General features: G+C 47.9%; 1 protein-coding gene across 4 annotated transcripts in view; it reads right to left on the reverse strand.

The window, feature by feature from the left end:
• The window catches only part of Bdh1 (3-hydroxybutyrate dehydrogenase 1), a 34,475-nt gene extending 18,487 nt beyond the window's left edge, over window positions 1-15,988 (reverse strand). The window contains exons 1-3 of one of the 4 annotated variants that reach the window (XM_010624052.3): window positions 9,085-9,319; window positions 7,901-8,037; window positions 361-481 (exon numbers count right to left, since the gene is read on the reverse strand). In XM_010624052.3, the coding sequence (XP_010622354.1) occupies window positions 361-446 (86 nt within the window). In that variant the 5' untranslated portion in view covers window positions 447-481; window positions 7,901-8,037; window positions 9,085-9,319. Of the gene's footprint in view, window positions 1-360; window positions 482-7,900; window positions 8,038-8,961; window positions 9,029-9,084; window positions 9,320-15,749 lie in introns of those variants that run through there. The other 3 variants (XM_010624054.3, XM_010624055.3, XM_010624053.3) reach the window with 3 other exon arrangements.
• Between the last annotated feature and the right edge of the window lie 8,349 nt (window positions 15,989-24,337).

The raw sequence follows: 24,337 nt of genomic DNA on the forward strand, positions 1-24,337 counted from the left end.
TGTGGCTTGGCTAATAGTATTATAGCAATGAGGATTTCCTGATTTTGGTCATTGCACTGTGGTTTCATAAGATGAGAACAACTGGGGAAGTTAAGTTCCTCCTGGAACCCACTGTACCATTTTTGTGACTTTTTGTATAAGTCTAAAGTGATTTCAAAACAAAAAGGGTTTGAGAAAGCAGTTATGAAAGTTATTCCTCTTCACCCCGGAAGGTGTCTTCTGAGGTCACTTCCAGCTTCCTTTGTCAGAGCTACCAGGTACTGTGACAATTCGGAGAGTCGGGACCCATGACCCCTGCCTGGTGTCACCCAGCTGTGGAAAGTGTGATGCTCAAGAGCCCCTCTACCCTTTGCCGCTTACCTTGTTCCATTTTCTCTGTCACAGATACTTAGGGTTCTTCCTGGGAGTTGTGACAGGGGTCTGGAGAGGCGGGCAGCCAGCATCATGGCAAGTGGCAGATGGTCCGCTTCCTTCTGGGGGTCTGAAACATAAATGCATCCTCAGTGCACTGTTGATGCAGCCAGGTGCTGACCAGGAGTGCCCAGTTTTCTTCCAAAGTCAAACAGCTGGGTCTAACTGACCCAGCCCCAATCCTGGGACTTAGGCAGAGCCTTCTGCATCTCTCTGGAGCTCTGACCTAAAGCCATGGGAAGTTAGGAGCCAAGGGGCCTAGAAACCTGTTCTGGCTCTGGCTGTGTCCTCAACTCACTGGGCATCTAGGAGGAGTCACCATTTGTAATACACAAGTCACCCCATTTTTAGTGTGAGGTGGCCTAGGCCAGTGGTTCTCAAACCAGGCTGTGCAGCAGCCTCTGGGCACATGAGGCGCTAAACCCCTTAGGGACTCAGGCTGACTGAGACCTATTCTTCTGTCCACAGTCCCCAACATCCTTCTGTCCATGAGGTATGATTTAACAATATGAATACTTAAATTTAAATAGTATCTTACAGAAAAAGACACATTGCCATGAATCCCTCTCAAAACCCTAACCCTTGCTTCAAATATACTTATCCCATGTTCTTGCCACTTTCTGAAGCAGCTCTGGAGCTCCTCTTCCCTGAGTGTCTTTAGTTGCGCTCTCATGGATGCCTCAATCGCCTAAATCCATTCAAACATTGACCTTTCATCGTCATTTTGACTTTGGGGAAGAGCAGGAAATCACACGATGCCAGGCCCAGTGGATAAGTTTGATGAGAACACAGTGTCATGTTTTTTATAAGCCTGCCTTTCTATTGGATGGCACTCGGGTTCGGCAGCATTCACCATATTTTTAAAATCACAACTCATAAAGTAAGAAAGAGAACTTCCAGAACCGCTTCAGAAAGTAGTAAGCACAATGGGATGCATGTGTTCCAAGTGAGGGGAAGGATTTTGAGGATTGCTCATGGTAATGTCTCTTTCACTGTAAACCTTCACCACGTGCTCTAATCATCTTTGTTCCTAGTAAACACACATCTGTGGCAACCAGGGCATCGGCCTTCATGCCCCATGTGCCCATAAGCCTCTCGGGCAGCTCTCAAGGCCTCTCAACACGGCATCTGGCTCCACCTCCCACTCTGTTCAGACCCCAGCAACGTGGGAGCTGGCACTGGTGGTAAATTCACCTGGAACTTGTGATGGCAGTCAGTCAGAAGCTACCAAATGAAACTTTAAAACACACGTAAACAGTCTCCCCACTGTCTCCCCACGCAAAGTGAAGTCAACATATTCCAACAAGTGTCACCTTAAGGCTACTTACCATGGTGACTAATTATGCATCATTAATACCCATCTCCATGCACAGTAGCAGTCTTCCTGCTCTGCTTACCACTGATTCCTCCTGGCCAAAGGGAAGAGGAGACTGGGAAGGGGGTTAATGAGGTAACTAGACCCTGAAGGAGCTGTTGTCCTTTTCCTGGCCAATGGCTTCTGGCCTCTCCTCTGCATACCTGGCCGTACTTTGTCACACTCTTCTTATCAGCCTGGGAAGCTGCTCCTCCCAACCCAAATCTAACCAATGGGCAGCTGAGGCCAACAGGTCTGTAAATTAGTCCATTTTCCATTACTATAATGAGACATCTGAAACTGGGTAACTTTAAAGAAAAGAGGTTTATTTTGGCTCAAGCTTCTGACAAGGTTGAAGGCCCGTGCTTGCCGATCACATTCTCGTTTTCAGAGTCCCAGGGGCGTGCAGGGTACCTGGGTAACAGACTGGATATTGTGCCAGATAAAACTTCAACACAGGGGGAGGGAAGCTCCAATCGCAACAGTGAGTAAGAAGTTAGTTAAGTATCCCACTCCACCCGTGTTCACTGCAGGAGATGTTGAATCTGTTTCATCTCAGGCAGGGAAACGCACAGGGGTCTCTGGCTCATGTTCTTTCCTGAACTACACAGAGGACTCTCTCCTGGACTCTCGGCCCCACTTGCACACTTGGCTCTAAGCACTACAGCCAGAAAGGTCATTCCAGCCCCAGGTGAGCCATGCAACTCCCTTGCTTCAAGCCTCCTTTCCATTCCCAGGGGTGCTGGCCTCTCCCTCCTCCTCTAACCTCATCCAGCCACCCTCCCTCTGTTCGCTGTACTGTGGCTGAACAGACCCCGCCAAAAGTGTCCCGTGTCTGCCAGCACCCTCCTGCACATGCTCCAAGCAGCTGGGACTTTTGATCCTGCAGGCCTCAGTGTGACCAACTCTGCGCCCCTCTCCTGGTTTGAGCACGTTGTTCCCTCCAAAAGTCATGTTGCAATGTGGCAGCCATGGTGGTAGTGTTGGGAAGTGAGGCCTTGGGAAGATGATTAAGTTAAGAGGGAGCAATGCCTTTCTCCAGTGAATCTCATGGGCCAAGACGGGGATTACACAGGACACCCACCCTCCTATTTCGCCTGCTTGCCTTGCAGAGTTTTCTGCCATGCTATAAAGCAGCACAAGACCCTTACCAGAAGTTAAGTAAATGCTGAGTGCTGTGCCTTGGATTCCCAGTCCTTCAAGCCATGAGCAAAAATAAACCTCTTTATTTTATGTCATCTGATCTCAGATATTCTGTTAAGCAACAAACAGACTGAGATGCCTCCATTTCTAAAGTAGCTCCCCATGAGACTTACGGGAAGCCGAGGTCCAGGCCCGGGTTGGCTCCCATCTTTCCCTGAGAGCTGTACCCTCATCTCTACCTCCTCCCGCCAGGACCAGAGTCTGCAGTTACCACCACCGGGTGCCTTCAAATGCAGCTGTCTCTGATTAAAGTCCTTTCCATCCCTTTGGCTCAAAGTCTATGGCCGGAAAATGCTTCAATATAATCTCCAAATAGACCGCTGCTTCAGTTTCGTTTTCCTTAGAGTCAGCTTTTCCTGCAAGTGCCAGAGTCAGAACAGTTTAAGGCTCAGTCCCTTGAATAATGCACTGTTTACAATGTAGTCTCTAGTATGCAGAACAGTAGGAGTTTAGCTGTTTTTTCTTTATTCACTTTGGTGCTAGGGATGAACCCAGGGCCTCAAGGTTGCTGAGCACCTACCCTACCACTGAGCTACACCTTCAACTTCCTCTTGTTTTTTAAGTCTCTGGAACATATTGCTGTTTTCACTCCAAAAGAAATTTCGTACTCCGAACGAAATACTACCAAGGACTCTGCACAGTTGTTTCCCATCTTAATGCCTGATGCTGGGCTCTATTCTCTAAATAGGAAGGAATCAAACTTGAAAAGCTACTCACTTGCCTTTTGGTTAGGGACCAGAAATGGGTGTGGAGACAGTGGTGCAAGGAGAAAGGTGGAGGAGCTCACCGGGCCAGGGACATTCTCAGCGGCTGGGAAAGTCAAGGCAGTTGCTGTCCTAGGGTAGCTGGGCATGGGAGTATGACTCCAGGAGAACAAATTCATAAGATACCATCACAAAATAAAGATGCTCACATTTCGACCGGTCCTGTAGGAGCAACTTTTCTAATGTGAGGAGCAGCTGAGTCTCCTCTCAAGGCCATCCCTTCTCCAAGGTCAGTGCATGACCCATGGAAAATCCCAGATGAACCCATCATTCTGCCCCCTTGCAGGAAAGAATGTAAATCAGCCTCTGCAGGGTGGCAACCTGAGGCCTTGCTACTGCACTAAAACCTGATCTCAGAGAAGAATGCGTGCGCCTTGTCCTGCTGCCATATTGCACTGTGACAGGACTATCGCAGAGGACACAGCTCTCCCGAGGGTCAGCACTGGGGTCTCCCCTATAAGGGGGCATGCTCAGTACTGTGCTCTCAGGCAAGGTAAGGAGCCTGCTGGGAGCAGGAACCCTGGAGCAGGACTCAGGCAGGAAGGAGATCACATGTGTTGTTGGGCAGAAAATCTAGATGGGCCCTTGGCTCTACCAAGCAGGAGCGGAAGGCCTTGGGTTTAGGTAGGGAAATGTTCTGTGCAAAGAAGGGCTTGAGACACTGAGCTTCTGGTTCTAAAGTCTCTCAGCTGAGCCAGGCATGGTAGCACACAACCTGTCATCCCAGCATTCAGGAAGCTGAGGCAGGGGCATTGCCGCAAGTTCGAGGCCAGCCTGAACTAATAGTGAGACTCCTCTAAGACACACACATACACACACACACACACACACACACACACACACACATACATACACAACAACAACAACAACAACAACAGTCTCTCAGCTGGCAGCCTGCCTCCAATATATTTTCTGTAACTGGTTTGGTCAAGGTATAGCTTCAGTATTTTCGTTTTTATTATTTACTTCAGTCTAGTGTTTTATTTATTTATTTAGTGTGTGTGTGTGTGTGTGTGTGTGTGTGTGCGCGCGCATGCTGGGGATGGAGTCCAGGGCCTTGTGCATGCTAAACATACCCTACCACTGAGCTGTACCCCCACCCTATTTTGCTTTACTTTTTTTTTGGTACTGGGGATCGGTCCTTGTGCTTGTGAGGCAGGCAGCAGAACCACTGAGTTAAATCCCTAGCCCTTACTTGTTTTGTTTTAATTAGTTTGCTTGTTTGTTTATTTTGTGGTACTGGGGACTAAACCCAGATCCTCCACACTGAGCCACATCCCAGCACTTTTTTATTTTACTTTTGAAGACGGGCTCAGTGAGTTGTCCGAGCTGGACTCAGACTTGCCATCCTCTGCCTCAGCCTCCCAGAGTGCTGGGATTCAGTGTGTGCCACCACTGCCAGCTCAAGCTAGTGCTTTAAAAGACAATATAACGAGGCAGCTAAGCTTTGCTTGAACTCAATATAAACAGTTTGTGCCTCTATCTTAAAACTACCCACATTGCCTTTGCTAGTGCCTGAGCACTAAAAGCACTAATTTCTGAGATCCCAAACCACACAGATGTGTTACCCTTTGGATGTTTCCCTTCTTAGGTCCATCTGGCTTAGATGTTCCAGCCCAGCTTAGCTCTGCATGCCAACTGCACTGTTAATCCTTAGAGAGATCATCATCAGAGAAGAAAAGTCCAAAAGGATTTTATGGGAGCATCAGTCTCTCTGTTCACAGCACTGAAAAAGAGTGCCAGTCACCTCTGTGACGTGAGATGTGTGGTCTGGCTGCTGGGGCGGGGCAGCTACACCACATGGGGGCCAGGAACTGGCAGAAATGAAGAAAAACAGAGCCAAGCAGAAAGAGATGGAGGAGGAAAGAGAATAAAGAGTAATTGGCCACTCTCTGGTCCTCCAGCTCTGAGGCACGCTGTGCTTACTATCTGTACTGTTTAAGCAAGCTTGACGTTTCTGTCATTTGGTGCTAAAACAATGCTGGCTGACACACGCCAAAGGTAGGTGCTTCCTATTGAACGTTATTATTCTTAACCTTGTCCCATATTCTGAGAAGGCCTCACTGTACACCTTGTAGTAACAAGAGGACATATGCTTTCCCCCCCATTTCTTATCTGTCCCTCCCCAACAGAAAGTGTCACCGTGGTCAAGATTGCCGTGGTTACAACAGCCAGATGGAGTAGACATCCCTAGGAGTCCTGGGCTTGCTGAAGTCCATTAGGCCATGCAATGATGGTGCTTTGGGCTCTCCGTTCCCGTTCTGTTCCCACCACCCTTGTGAGCTCTCACAGCTTTAAATATGGTTTAAATGCTGCCACCTCCCAAATGTTCATCTCCAGCAGTCTTCTCCCCTAAACTCCAGGTTTGGGTATACAACTGTTCCCCTGGAGGTTAAAGAGGTATCTCCAATCTAACCTGTCCAAAATGACCTTGTGCGATTGCCCTGAAAACCTGTTCCTCTAAATCCTCCTTGCTGTTGACCTCTCTCTTGCTTTCATTTTCCAAGCCCAGCTATCAGCAAGTCCCACTGATTGCATCTTCACAATGTCCCTCAGACGTTCTGCTACCCCTGTAATCTAAGCCTTCATCTCCTCTTGCCTGGGTTGTTTCAACAGCCTCCCAACTATACTCCCTGCCTCCTCCGAAACCGCCCTTCAGACTATGAGACACAGCCTGTGTGAGACAGTCACAAGCCCACACTGCACTGTGTCACTCCTGCACCAAACCCTTGTCAGGGGGAGAAACGGAACCTGTGCAGGTTTGTCGACAAGGCCCCCCATCTGGGGGTCAGGGCCCCAGTATCTTTCTGACCTCATCCCCTCCTTGGTCCCCTCATCTCGGACACAGTGGCCTTCTCTCTTGCTGTGCATTCCCAGCAAGCTCCTGCTTCAGAGCCTCTGCCTGCACTGGCCCCTAACCAAGCACTCTTCCCCCAGTATCCTCTGGGTTCATTCTCTCACTTTAGTCCTTTATGCAAATGCTTACTGAGAAGCTATGTCCCGGCCCCCCCGTGAGTCCCACTTCCATCTCCTCCTTCCTTCCTTCCTTCCATTTTTGGTTTTCCTTCTTAGCAGATAGCACATGGTAACATTCTACATATACTTTTTTTCCAGTACTGGGGGTCAAACGCAGGGCCTTCACACTGAGTTATGTCCCCCTCCCCGTTTTACATTTTATTGTGAGATACGATCTTGCTACATTGCCCAGGCTGGGCTCAAACTTGCTATCCTCCTGCCTCAGCTTCCCAGAGTGCTGGGATTTATCTTATTGGTCATATTTCAGTCCCATTAGAACGTAAGCTATTTGAGAAAGGGGACTTTTGTCAGTTTTTCTCACTATTGCATCTCCAACACCTATAAGAGTAACCTACACATAGCAGGCACACACTATTTGAATGAATTAGAGGAACTTTCAGCAGAGGATTGTCCTCATCAGACTGACATTTTTAACAAATAACTCAGAGTTAATAAACTGAGGACAAATGAGCACAAGCAGGGAGAAGTTAGAAGTTACTGCAGTAATGGAGGGCCACAGTGTGCAGCCACGCACCACTGAGCACAGCACAACTCCACTGAAATGTCAAAAGTACTTCCCAGACACGGATTAAAAAGGCTGACTGGCCAAATGAAACCATAAAGGTAATTTAAATTGGCCAAATGTGGCTTTATTTCAAAGGTAGAGCCCACTCCACTTAATGACAAAATCAATGTGGGGATGTGAAAGAAGAATCAAAAATATCTCCAACATCCAATCAACACTGGGTGACATTAGTCCAACCAGTGGGTTAAGGAGCCTTTCTATTCATAGGTGCTTACCACATTTCAAACAGTACCCAAGTCCTCCCCTCCAAACCTCATCTCCAATTACACTTTTCTCATGTACTCATATTAAGCCCTTGTTACACCGTCCCTCAACTAGCCCTGTGTTTCCTGGTTTCGGTGCCTTGCTCGTTGGATACCAAATCCATTATTGTCATGTGATCAAAATCTAACTGGTACAAGTAACACCTTCTCCAGCTTGCCATTCCTCCTCGCCTAAATAAAAGTTAACTCCTAACTCCTTCCTGCTGAGCTTCTGTAACCACGCTCACCTTGTTAGGTGCATCACAGGTTATACCTGTTCACATGTCCCCAACCAACCACCAGTGCCCAAGCGGGCTGCGCACACCTCTCACGGTCAGGACCCACGTGGGGAATCGCGAAGGCCTTGGGTGACACTTGTGCTTCTGACAACCCCGGAGGCGGAACAGCAGGGCTAGACGGTGACTCGGCGCCGGCTCTCTACGGGCAGCTTTGGCCGACTGGCTGGAAAGACACGTGCAGGTTTCCGTACCCGCTCCCCCACCCCCACAAGCAGGGCGCAGCCCTTGCAGGCAGCTAGCCGCAAGGCACGAGCGGGCACAGAGCCCCATCCGGGCGTCTGACCCACACATCCTCTGCGCGCTCCACTCCGGGAAGCGTAGGCAACGCCTAGCTCGGCGCCGCGCAGTGCTTGGCCAGTGGGCTGCGCAGCCAATCCCAGTGCGGGGGGGGTGACTTTCCAGCCAATAGGAAGGCCGATGCCTCGGGGGCTCGGCCATAGCCACGCTCTCATTGGTTAGAAGCGACACCGCCTAGACAAAGCCCCACTGTCCTCGCCCAGGCTGGCCACAGGCTGCCAGAAGGGCCCACCACTACCCAGCAACCCTGCAGCGCCTGCACCTAGCCGTTAGAGCCCTGCGGAGGGTGCGGGAGGAATGGAGTGACACAGGCGGAATCTGGGAGACAGACCGCCAGGAAGCAGGGCCTGGAGCCCAAGGCTGGAAGGCAGGACTACCTGCCTCGGTCTTGAACTACGATGTGACCTTGGAAGTCCTCCCCCCACCGCCCCCGGCTTCCTGAGGCCGGCAATTCCCTCCTGCAACAGGCGCCGCAGTGGGCGATGAGTTCCGAGGGCTCCACCCGGGGGCTGCGTGTTCAAACCCGGGCCTGGTCCTGAGCACCCCCACCCGACTCTGCGCCCGCGGTGCACAGGGGAGCCAGCAAGGTGGAGACGCGAGGGTGGCGGATGAGAACCACCTGGGGCTGACGCGAGCTCGCCTTCCTCGGGCCTTTCATCTGCCTGTAGGCCACGATGCCCCCTGACCCCTCCTGCACCCCGGGGGCCGGGTTCAGGGGCCACGCCAGGCCAAACCAGACAAGCGCAGGTCGCGTCCCGCCGCTCGGGAGAGATGAAGACCCCTCTCTTACCCACGCCCGCAGGCGAGGCCAGAGCGCCCGCCTGTCCCCTGTCCCGGCGCCCCGCTGATCCCGCTCTTCCCTCGGAGGACCCAGAGGGGGCGCCGTCGCTCCCAGTGAAGCGCTTCAACCTACCTTCTCTGGCGTCCTCTGTCCCTGGCACCGGGATGCGCCCACACACTTGGGTGCTTGCGTTGGGCTGCGCCGGGCGGGGCCCGACGGCGAGACGTGGGGGCGGAGAGTCTCCCGCGCCGCCTCCTCGGCTCAAGGGCGCTGAGACTGGCACAGTCCCCGCTGGAGGCCCCGAGTCCTTAGGTCCCCGACCCACAGGTTAACCCATTCCCGCCCATCATCCGGGCCCTAAACCGAAGGCAGAGCCACCACCTTCTTCCGGTACCCGGACTGGGCCGGGGGTGGGGGGCAGGGAGGTTTCTCCTTGCCCCGGGCTGCAGGTACCGAAAAGGTGCCATTCCAGAAAGTGAGGAAACTCTAGCGACGACGAGGCTACCCCAGACCCCTTTATGTGTTTGCTATCTTTCAACACATCGGGTTCGGCTGCTTGATTTTAAAATTATTTTAAGAAATTTATTTGAAGATTTTGCTTCTATGGGTCTTTTGCAATAATTTAAAACTAATATAGCTTCCCACGATATCAACAATAGAACTTTGGAGGGTAATCAGCCAGGGATGAAATTCTCCCCCCTGCCCTACTACCCTAGACAGCAGCTTCCAGGAAAGAGACTGAAGAGAGAAAATAATCAGGGCAAATGGTGACAGGGCTGCTTTTAGGTAAATTAGAAAAGGATGGAATAGAAAGGGATCAGCCAGATGAAAACAGGAAAGAAGGAACAGCAGGGACAGGGGGTGGCTTTAAAGAAACCTTCGTGTCTGTCCCAGGAGCTGTTTGAGGGCCGAGATCGTGCCTTCTTCGTGCCCAGCTCCTGACATACGGAGGCTTAAAGACTGACAGAAGCGTGACCGAGGATGCACTGGGTTCCCTGCACTGACTTCACAGGCTCAAGCCAGGGCCCTTGCCTCAGGGATGGCATTTCAGAGCATTCAGTACATCCTGCCTCATCCAGCATAATACATCGCTGTACTGAACCACTTCAAGGTGGCGCTGTGAAGATATGCGTGGCTGAAAAAGTCATTTTCATCTTTCCACCTAGGAAAACCATAGAATCTAACTTTGGGCTCAAGTGGTAATTTTTTTCCCTTTGTGGAAGACGAAAGAAGGACAGCTGACCCGACGGGGGTTGTATCCGACACCTGCAGTGGCTGGGCTCACATCATTCTGCTGCTTTGCTGCTGTAACCAGCTGGACACTGGTGTAACCAGAGAGCCCTCTGCCTCTGCTGTAGCTGTCTCTCCCTGCCCCAGGGCTTCTCTGCCATCACAACCTGGGACCCCTGAAACAACTCACTGCTGTCCTGACACAGGAGCCAACCTCGGAACACAAAGGAGCTACCCCTCCTGGAGCCACCTCTGGCCAGTGGCATACACCCTTCCAGTCCCCTCACCACAGTTCTGAGTTACATCCCACACACTTTTTTAAATGACAGTGCGCAGAGGCCCAGGGCAGTCACCAACTTCCTCAACTCAAAAATACACCCTTAGGTGGTTCAACATACGAAAGTCAGTAAATGTAATAAATTATATTAACAAAGTCAAGGACAAAAACCATATGATCCTCTCAATAGATGCAGAAAAAGCATTTGATAAAATTCAACACCCATTCATGATAAAAACCCTGCAAAAAATTGGAATAGATGGTCTATAGCTCAATTTAATAAAGGCTATTTATGAAAAACCATCAGCCAACATCATATTGAATGGCCAAAAACTGAAAACCTTCATGTTAAAATCAGGAACAAGACAAGGATGCCCACTATCACCACTTCTCTTCAATATAGTTCTGGAAACATTAGCCACAGCAATTAGACAAGAGAAAGAAATTAAAGCAATAAAGATAGGAAAGGAAGAAGTTAAACTATCATTATTTGCTGATGATATGATACTCTACATTGAAGATCCAAAAAACTCCACCAAAAAACTTCTAGACTTAATTGACAGATTCAGTAAAGTATCTGGATACAAGGTGAATACCCAAAAATCAATAGCCTTTCTATACACAAATAACAGACAGACAGAAAGAGAAATAAGGGAAAAAATTCCTTTTACAATAGCATCCAAAAAAATGAAGTATCTAGGAATCAATCTAACAAAAGAAACAAAAGATCTCTACACTGAAAACTACAGCACTCTGAAAAAAGAAATCGAAGAGGATATAAAAAAATGGAAAGATATCCCCTGCTCCTGGGTAGGAAGAATCAACATAGTGAAAATGGCCATACTACCGAAACTGCTATATACATTCAATGCAATGCCAATTGAAATTCCAACACTATATTTCACAGAACTAGAAAAAAGAATCCAAAAATTCATTTGGAACCACAAGAGACCTAGAATAGCAAAAGCCATTATAGGCAACAGTCACATGGCACCAGGTGTAACAATTCCCAATTTGAAACTATACTACAAAGCCACTGTGATAAAATCAGCATGGTACTGGCAAAGAAATAGGCCTGAGGATCAATGGAACAGACTGGAAGACACAAAAACAAATGCAGATGTACTCAGCTACCTCATCTTCGACAAAGGAGCTCACCATCCTCAGTGGAGGAAAGATAGCCTCTTTAATAAATGGTGTTGGAAAAACTGGATATCAACCTGTCACAGATTAAAATTAGACCCTTATCTTTCGCCATGCACTAAATTAAAATCCAAATGGATTAAAGATCTAAATATTAAAACAGAAACATTAAACTTGCTGGAAAGTAAGTTAGGCAGAACTCTGGAAGACATTGGTATAGGAAAAGACTTTATGAACAAATCCTCAGTAGCACGGGAACTAGCAGAAAGAATCAACAACTGGGATCTCATCTTACTAAAAAGCTTCTGTACTTCAAAAGAAACCATTAGCAGAACTAAGAGACAATCTACAATGTGGGAAAAAATTTTTACCAGCTGTACCTCAGACAAAGGACTATTATCAAGGATATATAAAGAACTCAAAACAATCAGTCCCCCCAAATATAAAGACCCGATCCAAAAATGGGCATCCGAAATGAACAGACATTTCTCATACAAAGAAGTAAAAGCAGCAAGAAAATATATGAAAAAATGTTCCACATCACTGGTCATTCGAGAGATGCAGATGAAAACAACACTGAGATTCCACCTCACCCCACAAAGAATGGCTGCTATCAAGAAATCACACAATAACAAATGTTGGCGGGGTTGTGGGGAGAAAGGAACCCTCCTCCATTGCTGGTGAGGGTGCAGACTAGTGCAACCACTATGGAAATCAATATGGAGATACCTCAAAGAGCTTGGACTGAAGGTTCCATTTGACCCAGCCGTCCCTCTGCTGGGTATCTTTCCAAAAGAACTAAAAGAATCATATCACAGAGAAGTATGTGTACCCATGTTTATAGCGGCACAGTTTGTAATAGCTAAATCTTGGAAACAGCCTATTTGCCCATCCGTTGGAAACTGGATAAAGAAGTTGTGGTTTTTCTATAAAATGGAATATTACTCAGCCATAAAGAGCGAGAGAATAGATTCATTCATAGGAAAATGGATACATATTGAAGATATACTCCTAAGTGAAATAAATAAGTCACACATGTGTAAATACCAAATAGTTTCCCTGGTGTGAATATTCTGCAACAATGCATAAGATTCTAATAAGATTACTGACATTTAGAAATTTGAAGAAAGGAGCTAAAGGTGTAGGGAAGGTGTGATGCGTAGGGGAAGAACAAAAAGGGAAAAGAAAAAAATGTGAGAGAATGAAAAGAGGAAAATAAAGTGTAGATGGGGAGGGGAGGAGGGGATGAAGGGAGGGCAGAGGTAAGGGGAAAAAATGAGAATCAAGACTTGCCATGTAGAGGTACATGATCCCAACAATGAATGTAACTGTACTGTATCCCTAAAATGTACCAATAAACTCAATAAAATTAAAAAAAAATACACCCTTAGCTGGATGGGGCAGTACATGCCTTAATCCCACTGTGGGAGGCTGAGACAGGAGGATGGTGACTTCAAACACAATAGACAGACAGATGAATATAATTTTTTTTAAGAGCTGGAGATGTAGCTCAGTCCAAAGGCCCTGGGTTTACCTGAGTACTGTGATAAATAAATCGTTAAAAACATGCCCTTGGATGGCCTTTCTCACTCCCTGCCCTTCCCTATTTGACTCTTCCCAGTCCTCCACTCACATTCTTTGGGAGTTGTTCTGTAACTTTGAAATGATTCCCGACACATTACTGGCTGTGTGAGGGACATGTTCTGCCGTGATGAAAGCATGGAGTGCAATGCCATCCCTCCCCTCCCCTCGCTTCCCTCCCCTCTGAGGCTCTGCCTGTGACTTTGGAACTGGAGAGTCTCCGAGTGGTGTGGCTGCACATGCAGGGCAGCGTGGCAGGAATTGGGTCATTGCCCTCATGCCCTGTGCCAAGATTCTATCTCTTCCCTTACACCAGCAGCTTCTCTCAGTGCAGGAGCAAGGCTGGGCTCTGCAGCAACTCTCACTTTTCACCTCCATACCCAAAGGGCGCTGTGCAAATTGCCTAAGCCAGGTGTCAGAGGGAAATGGCTGAAGCTCAAGAAGAGACAAGTGTGTAAACTCAATGAGTCACTAGAGGCTCCACAATCTAAGAGAGGCACCCAGAAGTGTAGAGTTTTGGGGCTCAGAACACGCTTCATCAAAGGGCACAGCCTTTCCCCTGCTAGATCTGGCCCCACGCCATCCCCAAATGGCCCCAGCTCTTCTCGGCCTGCAGCAGGGTTGAATCCCACCCTTGGGTCAGCCACCTCCAAGTCCTCGCAGAGCCCGAGCCACTGAATTTTCATTTATTAAAAAAAAGTTTGGGGGTAAGAAATTATATCTTTAACATACTGAATTTTACAAGTAGCAAGTAGCATTTTCTATACTTGGCAGGTGAAGAAAGAAGCAGGCCAGCGCATTACTCTGTGTAGCTCAGAAGCCAGTGTGTCAGAGGCCTTGACAGCTGATCTTAACCTAAATTCTGAGATGCAGGATCGCAGGAGGAGCTGTCCTTTCCCTGCAGTAAATGAATGAGTAAAACAAGCACCAGACTTGAAGGGGAAGATGTGGGGATCAGGCACATACCTCCCTGCCCCTTCTGTCTCCTGACCTGACACATTTCGTTAAATTTCATTGCATTAAATGCTGTTTAAGCCACACAGCAGTTTGGTGGGGGGGTGGGCAGTCACGAAATTTAAAATTCTTCTGAGTTCACTGGGATCTTTGAGGAGGAAGGGCTATGAGGAGATGAGAAAATAACTCTGTCCCACCTCTGCCCATCTCATCCTAAGCTACAGCGAGCTGTAAAGGTCCTATCCTTGTTCATTCAGCTTGTAGTAACAGAACACTTCTTAACCCCCAGGTGCTGTGAATGTTCTACGAATTCGGTGATAAACCTATTTTCAATAACACAACTCAATGATCAGTGGCTGACCACTATTGCACCAGTTACCATGCCAGTGCGTTCTGTGTCTTCATCTTGCAACGGTCTTGAAGGCAACCTAAGATTTTCTCCATTTTGCAGCAGGGGAAATCAAGACCCAGAGAGGCTAAATAACTTGTCCACAGTCGCACAGTTGTAAGCCTCAGAGGCAGAGCCCATTTCTCTGTCTTACTCCAGAGACATTGCTTTAAGCATATCACAAGTCGTCCTAAGGTTTTTCTTCAAAGAAAGAAATGTATTCTCTGCATATTTCCTGTTTAGTCTTTGGGGGCAGGGGGATAGAACCCAGGGCCTTGTGCATGCTAAGCACATGCTCTGTCACTGAGCTATATCCCCAGCCCTAAATCCCAGCTTACAAGATGTTTGGAGTACAGAATTTTAAAATTTATTTTAAATTTTTATTTATTTGCTTATTTGTTGCAGTACTGGGGAACTGAACCCAGGGACTCGCACATTGTAGGCAAGAGTTCTAGCGCTGAGCTACATCTCCAGTCTTTCTTTCCTTTCCTTTCATTTATTTTCTTTTTTTAACTTTGACAGTGTCCGACCAAGTTGTCCAGGCTGGCCTCCAAACCCTGAACCTTCTGCTTCAGTCTCCCAAGTAGCTGGGAATATACACCTCTGCTATCACTCTGAAGAAGTAGGGAAATTTTTATAGCCAGTTGGGTATTGTGACTGTGGACAATCCAGGAGAAACTGGAGTTGCTTTTGTCAACATGGAAATTTCTTGCAATGATTACACTATAGTTACTAATTTCTGATGCCCTCGACTACAGGAAGTAATTATAGGTCCTAATTGACCATATAAAGTTTGAATGACAAAAATATGGGAGGGCTGGGGATTTAGCACAGTGGTTCTGCCACCTGCCTCACAAATACAAGGTCTGGAATTCAATCCCTGGTACCAAAAAAAAAAAAATGCTGGGGATGTAGCTATGCAGCTTAGAACACTTGTGAGACCCTAGGTTCCATCCTCAGTACCAGAAGATATTACTTCATAACTTATTAGAGTTATTTTTCCAAGTTTTTCCCAATAATATATATTATGTTTATAGCTGCTTATTGTTACTAGGACAGAGCCTGATTTTTTGAAAAGGAAGTCAGATTGCAAAGTTGCTGCCTCTGTTTTGGGATTGCCAGGACCTCTTAAAGCCTATCTGTTCTCTCCAGCCCTCTCGTTCCCCACACCCCAGGGCTCAGCCTTTCCTTCTGTGACAGCCCTCAAGTTCACCCTCCTCTCACCTTAGCCAGCAGGTGCAGCAGGCGGGAGTCCTGGGCTCTGTGAATACGAAGCCTCCTCTCTAGGTCCCTGACCGGCCACCTTGGCGTCCTCTTAATTCTCCACTAACAGGGTGCAAGCAACACCCCTGGAAATAGCTTCTAGGCTTTGTGTGGATTCTTCCAACCCTTGCCTTCAACTGGAAAGGAAAACTTTCACATACAAGTAATAAGTGAAGGCACCTAATGAGGAAACACAATACGCAGGGCTGTGGACTTGCGTGCGTTTGCCACGGAACAGGCAAAGTTCAGTTTGTTAGTTTGTTTTAAGCTTAAACTGTCTGTGAGTTTGAACCTCAGATAAAAGAGGTCCAAGGGTAGCTGCCAATGCTTAGGGGTACAGTGAAAAATAAATGATGCCAAAGGGAAGCCCCACCTACTCCATCCTGAGCTCCCCCTGCAGGTGTGCGTGGGCATAAACTAGCACAGCACCCTGCATGGCGCAAAGAGCGCCTCCCGGAGAGCCCTGAGCAGACTCCAATCTGGACCCGAGCTTGGTATCCAAGCGGGCAAGTGTCTTGGTGCAGGGTGTCTTGCAAGGAGGTATAGCTAACACTTTAACACTCACATCCTTGAGCGTCCCAAAGGAGGAAAGAAAGAGTGTGAAGTACACGCCCCTTGGGGCGTCTCTCGCCGTCCTCATACCCCGGGACTGAAGCCAGTGGAAAATTACAACAGGCCAAACGAGACAGGATTATAAACGATCCAGACCTGTCTCTTCAGGAGCAAAAGTATGAGTCACCTCACAGGTAAAGAGCTGGCTGAAGACACAGTGAGCACAGAAAGAGCAGGAGAAGGTTCGGGTAGATAAAAGCCAGCTGTGGTCACATGACCGGCTGCAGGCGTGAGGCCCCTAGTGGTCATGTGTGTTTCTTCCTTATTCTGCAATGAATGTTTGGGCGCATGTATAGTATCTTCATTTTCTTCCATGCCTTACCCTTTTGTCATATAAGGTAAGATGTATTCACTGGCTTGGGAATGGTAGTGCACACCTGATCTCAGCTTCTAGGGAGAATGAGGCAGGAGGATCCAGTTCGAATCCAGCCTGCACAACTTAGTGACTTAGCAAGACCCTGAAAGGGCTGGGGGTGTGGCTCAGTGTGAAAGCCCTGGGCTCAATCCCTGCAACTGCAAAAAACATAAACCAAAACCAAAACCAGAATGACTTTGTCTCACAGTATATTTAAATGTTGTTAACTCTGCATCACAGACCACTGTGTAAGTTACAAGTCATCAAGGAGAACAGTAAGGAGTGCCTCAGAATGTTGTAGTCTGTACTTGGGGTAGTTGTATCACATTAGGCAAAGTATGACCTACTTTTAACTTTTATTGTGGTATTGGGGATCAAACCCAAAACCTTGCACACACTGGCCAATTGCTCTACCACTGGGCTACCCCAAGCCCATGTATGACCTTCTCATTGTTGTTGTTTGGAGATTAAGCATAGATTAAGGAGATGCCATGGGTGCCAAGTTGACAAGGGATGGACTCACGATGGCTAATTTTATGTGGCAGCTTGGCTGACCACAGAGCCCAGATATTTGTTGAAACATTCTAGATGTTCCTGTGCAGGGATTTTTGATGACATCAACATTTAAATTAATGGATTTTTTTCTCCCAGTGCTGGGGATTGAACCTAGGGCCTTCACACTGAGCTCTGTCCTTAGTCTTTTCTATTTTTAAGAATCTCTACACATCGCTGAATTGCCCAGGCTGGACTTAAACTTGTGATCCTCCTGCCTCAGCTCCCTAGACTGCTAGAATCACAGGAGAAATTGATGGACCTTGGGTAAATCAGATTGCCTTCCATAATGTTGGTGGGCCTCATCCAATCAGTTGAAGGCCTTCATATAAAGACCCAGCTCTCCAGAAAGGCAAAGCGTTCTGCCAGGGGGCTGTCTTCCAGCTCAGGTGCAGCTCTTCTCTGGGTCTGCCTGGACTTCAGGACCCCCCACAGTTGCGGGAGCCAACTCCTTAAAATCTCTGTTGGGCCAGGGGTGTCGCTCAGCAGCACAGCACTTTGTCCAGTATGCAGAAGGCCCTGGGCTCCATCCCCAGCCCAGAAAACCAAATAAAAATAGCCTCTCTGTGTACAAATGCATTAACCTGTCTGCAGAACTGTGACTAACACACCCACTCCGAGTGGCCTGCACCCTGATCAGAGCCTGCCACAGCCCCGAAACAGATTCCTTGCCTCTTTCTGTCTGAGGGATTGAGGCAGGGAGTGGTGGGGGGGATCACCAGGAGCAAGGAGACACCATACCCAGGGGCTGGGGCACAGGTCAGAGTTAGGAGGCTTGCTCTCGGGCCAAGCTGGGACGTGGCAGTGCTTGCTTTTCACTCTTCTGTCCCCCGAGGTCTTTGCGGTCATGGCCCTCCAGGAGCTGGTGGCTCAGCGTGGGGACAGACAGAATCGCAGAACAGCCCTGGCTGGGTGATGCAAGCTAGGCATGAGCCTGGAGGGCAGGACAACTCCTTCCGGTGGGGACCAAGGGTGGGAGGAGGAAGTTCCGGGGCCCAGCTTCAGAGATAGGCGATACTCTTCCTCCAACTTGTATCCTGGGGCTGAGGGCACGGCTGGGTGGCAGTGACTTGGTGGGCACTTGCCTAGCGTGCATAAGGCCCTGGGTTTCATCCTCAGCACCAGGAAAAAAGAAAAAAAAAGATTTCAACTTACAGAAAAGACAAAGGAGGATATAATGAACACTAAAACATCCACATCTGAGAATCATCCAGCCTGTTAGCAGCCTGTCACATTTCCTTCCTGTGTGTGCGCCCCATACACAGGTACGTACACGCACATAGCATGCGTGTGCACACAGATTGCTGGTTGTAGACGTGACATACCCTTTCCAGACGGTCCAACACGCATCTCGAAAGAACAAAGCAGTTCTCTTGATACTGATATATCATTGTATTCAAGAAATTTAATAGTGGTAACAATAGTATCTAATTAACCTATTACTCAAATTCTCCCAATTTTTCCTGTAATGTACTTCATTTGTCCCCCACTCCCAATCAAGAGTCCCATGAAAGGTCCTGACCTGCAAGTAAATTATCACACCTCTTCAGTTTCCTTTCATCTGGGACAGTACCTGGTCTTTTGGGAGTTGTACGGAATTGTCTTTCATGGCACTGACAGTCTGATGAAAACAAACCAATTATTCTGTTTTGTTTTTGTTTTTGTACCAGGGATCAAACTTTGGACCTTGCGCTTGTGACGCAGGCAGCAGAACCACTGAGCTAAATCCTGGGCCCGAAACCAGTTGTTTTGTGCGCTGTCCCCTCCCTGGGTTTGTCTGATCATTTGTCATGATTGGATTCAGGTTAAATGCTACGTAGGCAGAGTTGTAGGGATTTAAGTGGCAGTGGGGGAAGGCACAACGGTCATAGAGAACGGTGAGAATTAAGTTTCTTGGGTACAAAGAGGCCCAGCAGGTCCCAGAACAGCTGTGGTCCTGGGAGCTACAGGAAGCTTGGGGCAGGGGTCAGGGGGCAGAGTAAGACAAGGAGGCCAGGGGAGTCAGGTCTGTATCCAGTGGCCTGCTCAATGGGCACTGGAAGCACTGTAACTTTTTATAAAAGAATCTCAGACCAATAGACCAAAAAGCCTTCAAGACACAAAGAAATGCTAAGCATGGTGGTGCGCACCTGTCATCCCAGCACTCAGGAGGCTGAGGCAAGAGGATCATCACAGGTTTAAGGCCAATCTAGACTACATAGTGAGACCTTGTCTCCAAAAAAAAAAAAAATGAAATGAGTCTGAAGAATTCATCTCCTGGACTTAATGTGTCCCGGTGGAGTACTACTCTGCCATAAAGAAGGATAAGCTTGAGTCACTTGTAGGAAAATGAACGCTCTGTGGTTTTCTTTCTTGTTGCTGAGACACAATACCTGACACCCACAAGTTAAAGCAAGAAGGTTTAAATGACTAATCCACTCACCCCACACCCATGATCCAGTCACCTCCCAAAAGCTTCACCTAGGAATGCATAAGGGTTTGGGGGTGCATCTAGACATAAAGCCTGGCAGACAAACCTTGAAACCATGATGCCAAGTGAAATAAATCAGACACACAAGGTTCAGTATCCTACGCTCTGCTTGCTCGGCTATCCCTCCTGTGCCACCGCATTGTGCTGCCAGCCCTGGGGGCAGGAGGAATTCAGAGTCTCCGCATTCCATCTCCCTCCATTCTGTGTCAGGTCTGGCACGGGGGAGGACCCAGGACACGCGGTACTGTACGGTTCCCCTGTGCTCCTCAGTCAGTGTCCTCTAGAATCAACACTGAATACAGGATTTGTCAAAACTAAGAAATCAACATTGGCGCATCACCGTTAACTAAACTCGAGGCTGTATCTGGATTACACTAGTTTTTTTTTTTTATTAGTATACGTTTGTGATATATAATGGATATCCACCATAAGAAGCCCTTTTCCGTGTCCTCCTCCTCAGCTGCAAAAAATTAGTGACCCAGCAGGTCCAAACACCTCTCAGGATCATGGAGAGCAGCACCCAGTCCCGTCATTACCTTGCTGCCTGGCCTTGAACTTCTGCCCCTGGACATCCATTTCTGGGTGCACAGAATGACATGGCAGACCTGGCTAGTACTGAAAGTTGGTTACAGTTCTGATTTCCCATCATTTTTTATCAGCCTACTACCCTTATAGGGCCCCAAGAGGTGTATATTCTGGGCACATAAGCAGGAGACAAGGAGAGCCAGAAAAGAGCCCAGCTCCCAGGCCCCATGGGTACTGTATTTGTGAGAAACTGCAATGGACTGAACCGGCCAGAGGGTGGCGCTCTCCAATTAGATGAGAAATAAACTGTATGCTGGGTTAATCATCTAACTCGGTATTACTGTCCAGCATAGGGTGTCGCTGAACATTTCAGGTAACACTCCCTCAAATATCAGTAGCCTCTTCCAGTGATGAGTGTCTTTCCATACGAACAGTCATATTCACTTTGCTCAACTTCGACAGGAAATTACTCTGAGCGTGATGGTTTCATTTTGGCCGGAAATAGGAAGAATTACAATTGAACTGTCTTGATAAATACTCTAAAACCCGTGGTCCACCAGGCTTGGATACCACACTGTTGTAGATATTATAAATGACAGCCTTAGTAAAATTATTACATACACATGCTTCATTTCCCTACAAACACTCACTGGCATTAAAGCAGGAGAAAACTCAGTGCGTAGAGGGTGGGAGAATCTTGCCTTCTTGACTACTGTTTTAATTCCCGAGTCCTGTGACTACTCCAAGATAAACTGTAAAGGGATGGAGATCAGGACCAGAGGATCACTCTGAAAAGGCAGTGACCCTCGGGAAGACCCAGGAGGCTGGCGGGAGAATCGGGGCTTGGCAGCACCTTCTGCAAGATGCACCTGTGCCCTAGCACTGCCAAGCCACCTGGCTCCAAATCCCACAGCCTCGCCATTTACTGCTGAGCTTTAGAGAACCCTTGCAGTGTTCGAACACATCTTTTCGTGTTATTGTTGTTGACGGGGTCTTGCTATATTGCCCATGCGGGCCTTGAACTACTGGACTCAAGCAGTCGTGTTGCCTTATGCTCCCTCCACCCCCGCCCCATTAGCTGGTTGGCTCCCGGAAGAGCCACACACCTTAACTGCGCTCCAAGTCCATTCCAATCTGTCCTGAACTTGAACTCCTGGGTCCTGCCTTATTTTGCTGTCTTTGGATGAATCTAACTTACCCTTTAGATTCCATGCTTGACACCTTTTCTTGCATTTCTTCCCAGTCCAGCCCACTCCTTCCAGGAACTCCCAGGGCATGCAAGTGCCCTGTGGCATCACTGGGGAAGAGGGACTTCTTGTCCTGGAGACATCTCCCAGAGCAGAGGTCTAACCCTGCTCAGAAGTGGAGCATTCTTTTAGGTGAGGTGCCTCAAAAGGCTGCAACAGAACAGGACCTCACACCTGCCCTCACTGCTGACATCTGACCCTTTCAGAGCATCATACCCTATTGGCTCAGCCTCTCCTGACCAGATATCAGGTGTGGACTGGTGTCACTGTAAACAGGCAACAGGCCATTGGGAAACACAGCCACATGATTTTCTATTCCTCCTACTGCTATCCTCCTCCTAGGGTCCTACTGTCCTTTTTGGGTCTGTGGATACAAATTCTCTTAGGTCACCCTTTTATTCCAAACATAGAGCTTCATTTACTCAACAAAAATTTATTGAGCATTGTGTCATTTAATCTCGTCAACGTGTGGCTGCCTGGGAGATGAGTAAAGCAGACTTCTGGGTGGGTCCAGGTGGTCACGGAGATGCGACCTTGGGGATTCTGTCTGGCCCCTGACCTTGCCCTCTGGCACTTTCTTTTGCTTTCTGTAACCCAGTGCCAGGAGTTGAGCACCCTTTCTCTACCATGACTTTCTGCCATGATACTTCTACCCTGAAGGCAGCTGACCATGGACCGAATCTCCTTGAAACTTTAGCCAAATGAAACCTCTCCTCCATTAAACTGTGGATGTCAGGTATTTTGTCTCAGCAATGAAACGCTGACCAATACAAGGACCAACAATTTTCTGAGAATTTCCTGGAGGTAGAGCTGGGTAAAAAGATACAGTGGACCCTTGAGATATTGATGTAACCCTTAAAGAGTTCTGGAAAGAACATTGCAACATCCTTTCCTGTGTGAGGCTAAGTGAGAAATCCTGGGCCAGTGTCTCTCTAAGGACACTGAGATCTGCCTGTGCACAGGAGAGACTTTGAAGGCTGTGTAAATGGGCTTCAATTGACCAAATGAGTTGCAACCGCCCTTGGGAATGAATTGAGTTTCTAAGTCAATAGTCCACTGTAGAAAGGTAGGAGATGGGGGAGGGGGAAGTGGTTAAGACACATATATAGTTACTTATAAAAAAATGCCCAAAATTACATATACCATGTTCACCAACAAACTGGTAAAGCCTGAAAACATGGAAATGACCTACAACCCCTGATATGGGGGAGGTATAAAAACAACAGTAATAAATGCACCCTCATTATCTTATAATTAAATATTTAAGGCATAATCAAGCAAAACAAGTTCGCTTGCTTTCACAAATGCGCCTTGGTAAAGATCTGAAAGGCCAAGGTCAAGTTTAGGTTTCTGAAAGTTCTCAGACTTCCACATCAGATCCTGCTAGGAGAGAGAGATGCGGTTCCCAGCCCTTAGTCGTGTCCCAGTCACAGGCTGCTTCCTTTCCATATGTCCTGTGTATATCCTGTCTACACAGCAAGCCCTGGGCACTGTCTGTGTGGAGTTAGCCCTTGGCCACCCTGGGGCCTGGGAGTGAGTGTGCCAGCCACACCCGTCCCGGAGCAGGGATCCACAGAAATAGGCTTGAGGCTCCTTAGGAAAGGACTTCTGGGGTCCTGATGCTCCAGCCTGACCCAGCATGCTGGCCCTGCACCCCACCCCCCAGGCCTGCAGCCTGTAGAAAAGGGCACAGAGCCAGAGGAGACCAAAGGGGCATCCTACAGCTTCGGGCCTGGATCTGGGGTGCTTCTAAACACAGAGAAACAAGCACATTCACAGACTTAGTTGTTTCAGATAAATTTGGGGGGTAGTTATTTGGCAATATCTTCCAAATTCAACCTGGCAGTTCTACTTTTAGTAACATATTATCTAGACTTGTACAAGCGCCCAGCGCTGTATGTATAATTATGCTCACTATAACATAGCATTATCAAAAAGCTGCAAACGATATAAATATCCGCCAAATGGTGGCTGGGTGGATTAGTCACTTTCCTGTCCCTGGAACACAGCACCCAACACCCACAATTTAAAGGAGGAGAGGTTCACTTTGGCTCACAGTTTTCAAAGGATTCAGTCCATAGTTTGTTGGCTCCGAGGGAGAGATGGCCTCGTGGCAAGATAAGCTGGTGGAGGAAAGCCGCTTGCCACAGTCACAGGGCAGCCCCCAAGCAGCCAGAGAAGGGAGGAGCCAGAGAGGGAGACGCCCCCTCCGAAGACCGAGCCTCTGGGAGCCTCCCCTTCCGCCCCTGAAGGGCTCAGTGGGCTGTGAACTCAGGACAACGTGTCAATGCGGTGACACGTGCAGCGCCCCAATCACCTCCCACATCAGACTTTTGGTGACATTCTAGATCTAAACCACAGCATTGGGTAATTCAATCGTGGCACACTCGGGCAGTAAAATATGTGTTGGCAGTGATGAAGCAGGACGGGCGATGTGAAAGATTTGCAGTGATCTAAATGTGTAATCAGCTGCATGCATGCGCATATGTGTTTATACGCTGATGCCCACACTTGCTAAGAAATTTTCTAGTTTGAATTACAAGAAAATTTGAGTATAGCTTCAGGTTAGTAAGAGTAGTTGTTTTTTGTTTTTTTGTTTTGTTTTGTTTTTTGTTTTTTTTTAACTAGGAGCAGTTTGTACTTTACTTTTCTATTTGGATTTTTTGCCAGACCATTTCGTACTTTTATAATAAAAATGGCAAAAAATTGTACTGAGGGAAACTTCTGGAACACGTCTGGTACTGGCCCAGCCTTCATCGGTGACAGCATTAATCAATTACCCGTCCTG

This window comes from Fukomys damarensis, unplaced genomic scaffold, assembly GCF_012274545.1.
Source record: "Fukomys damarensis isolate Sample0158 unplaced genomic scaffold, DMR_v1.0_HiC HiC_scaffold_12, whole genome shotgun sequence".
Classification (NCBI taxonomy): Eukaryota; Metazoa; Chordata; class Mammalia; order Rodentia; family Bathyergidae; genus Fukomys; species Fukomys damarensis.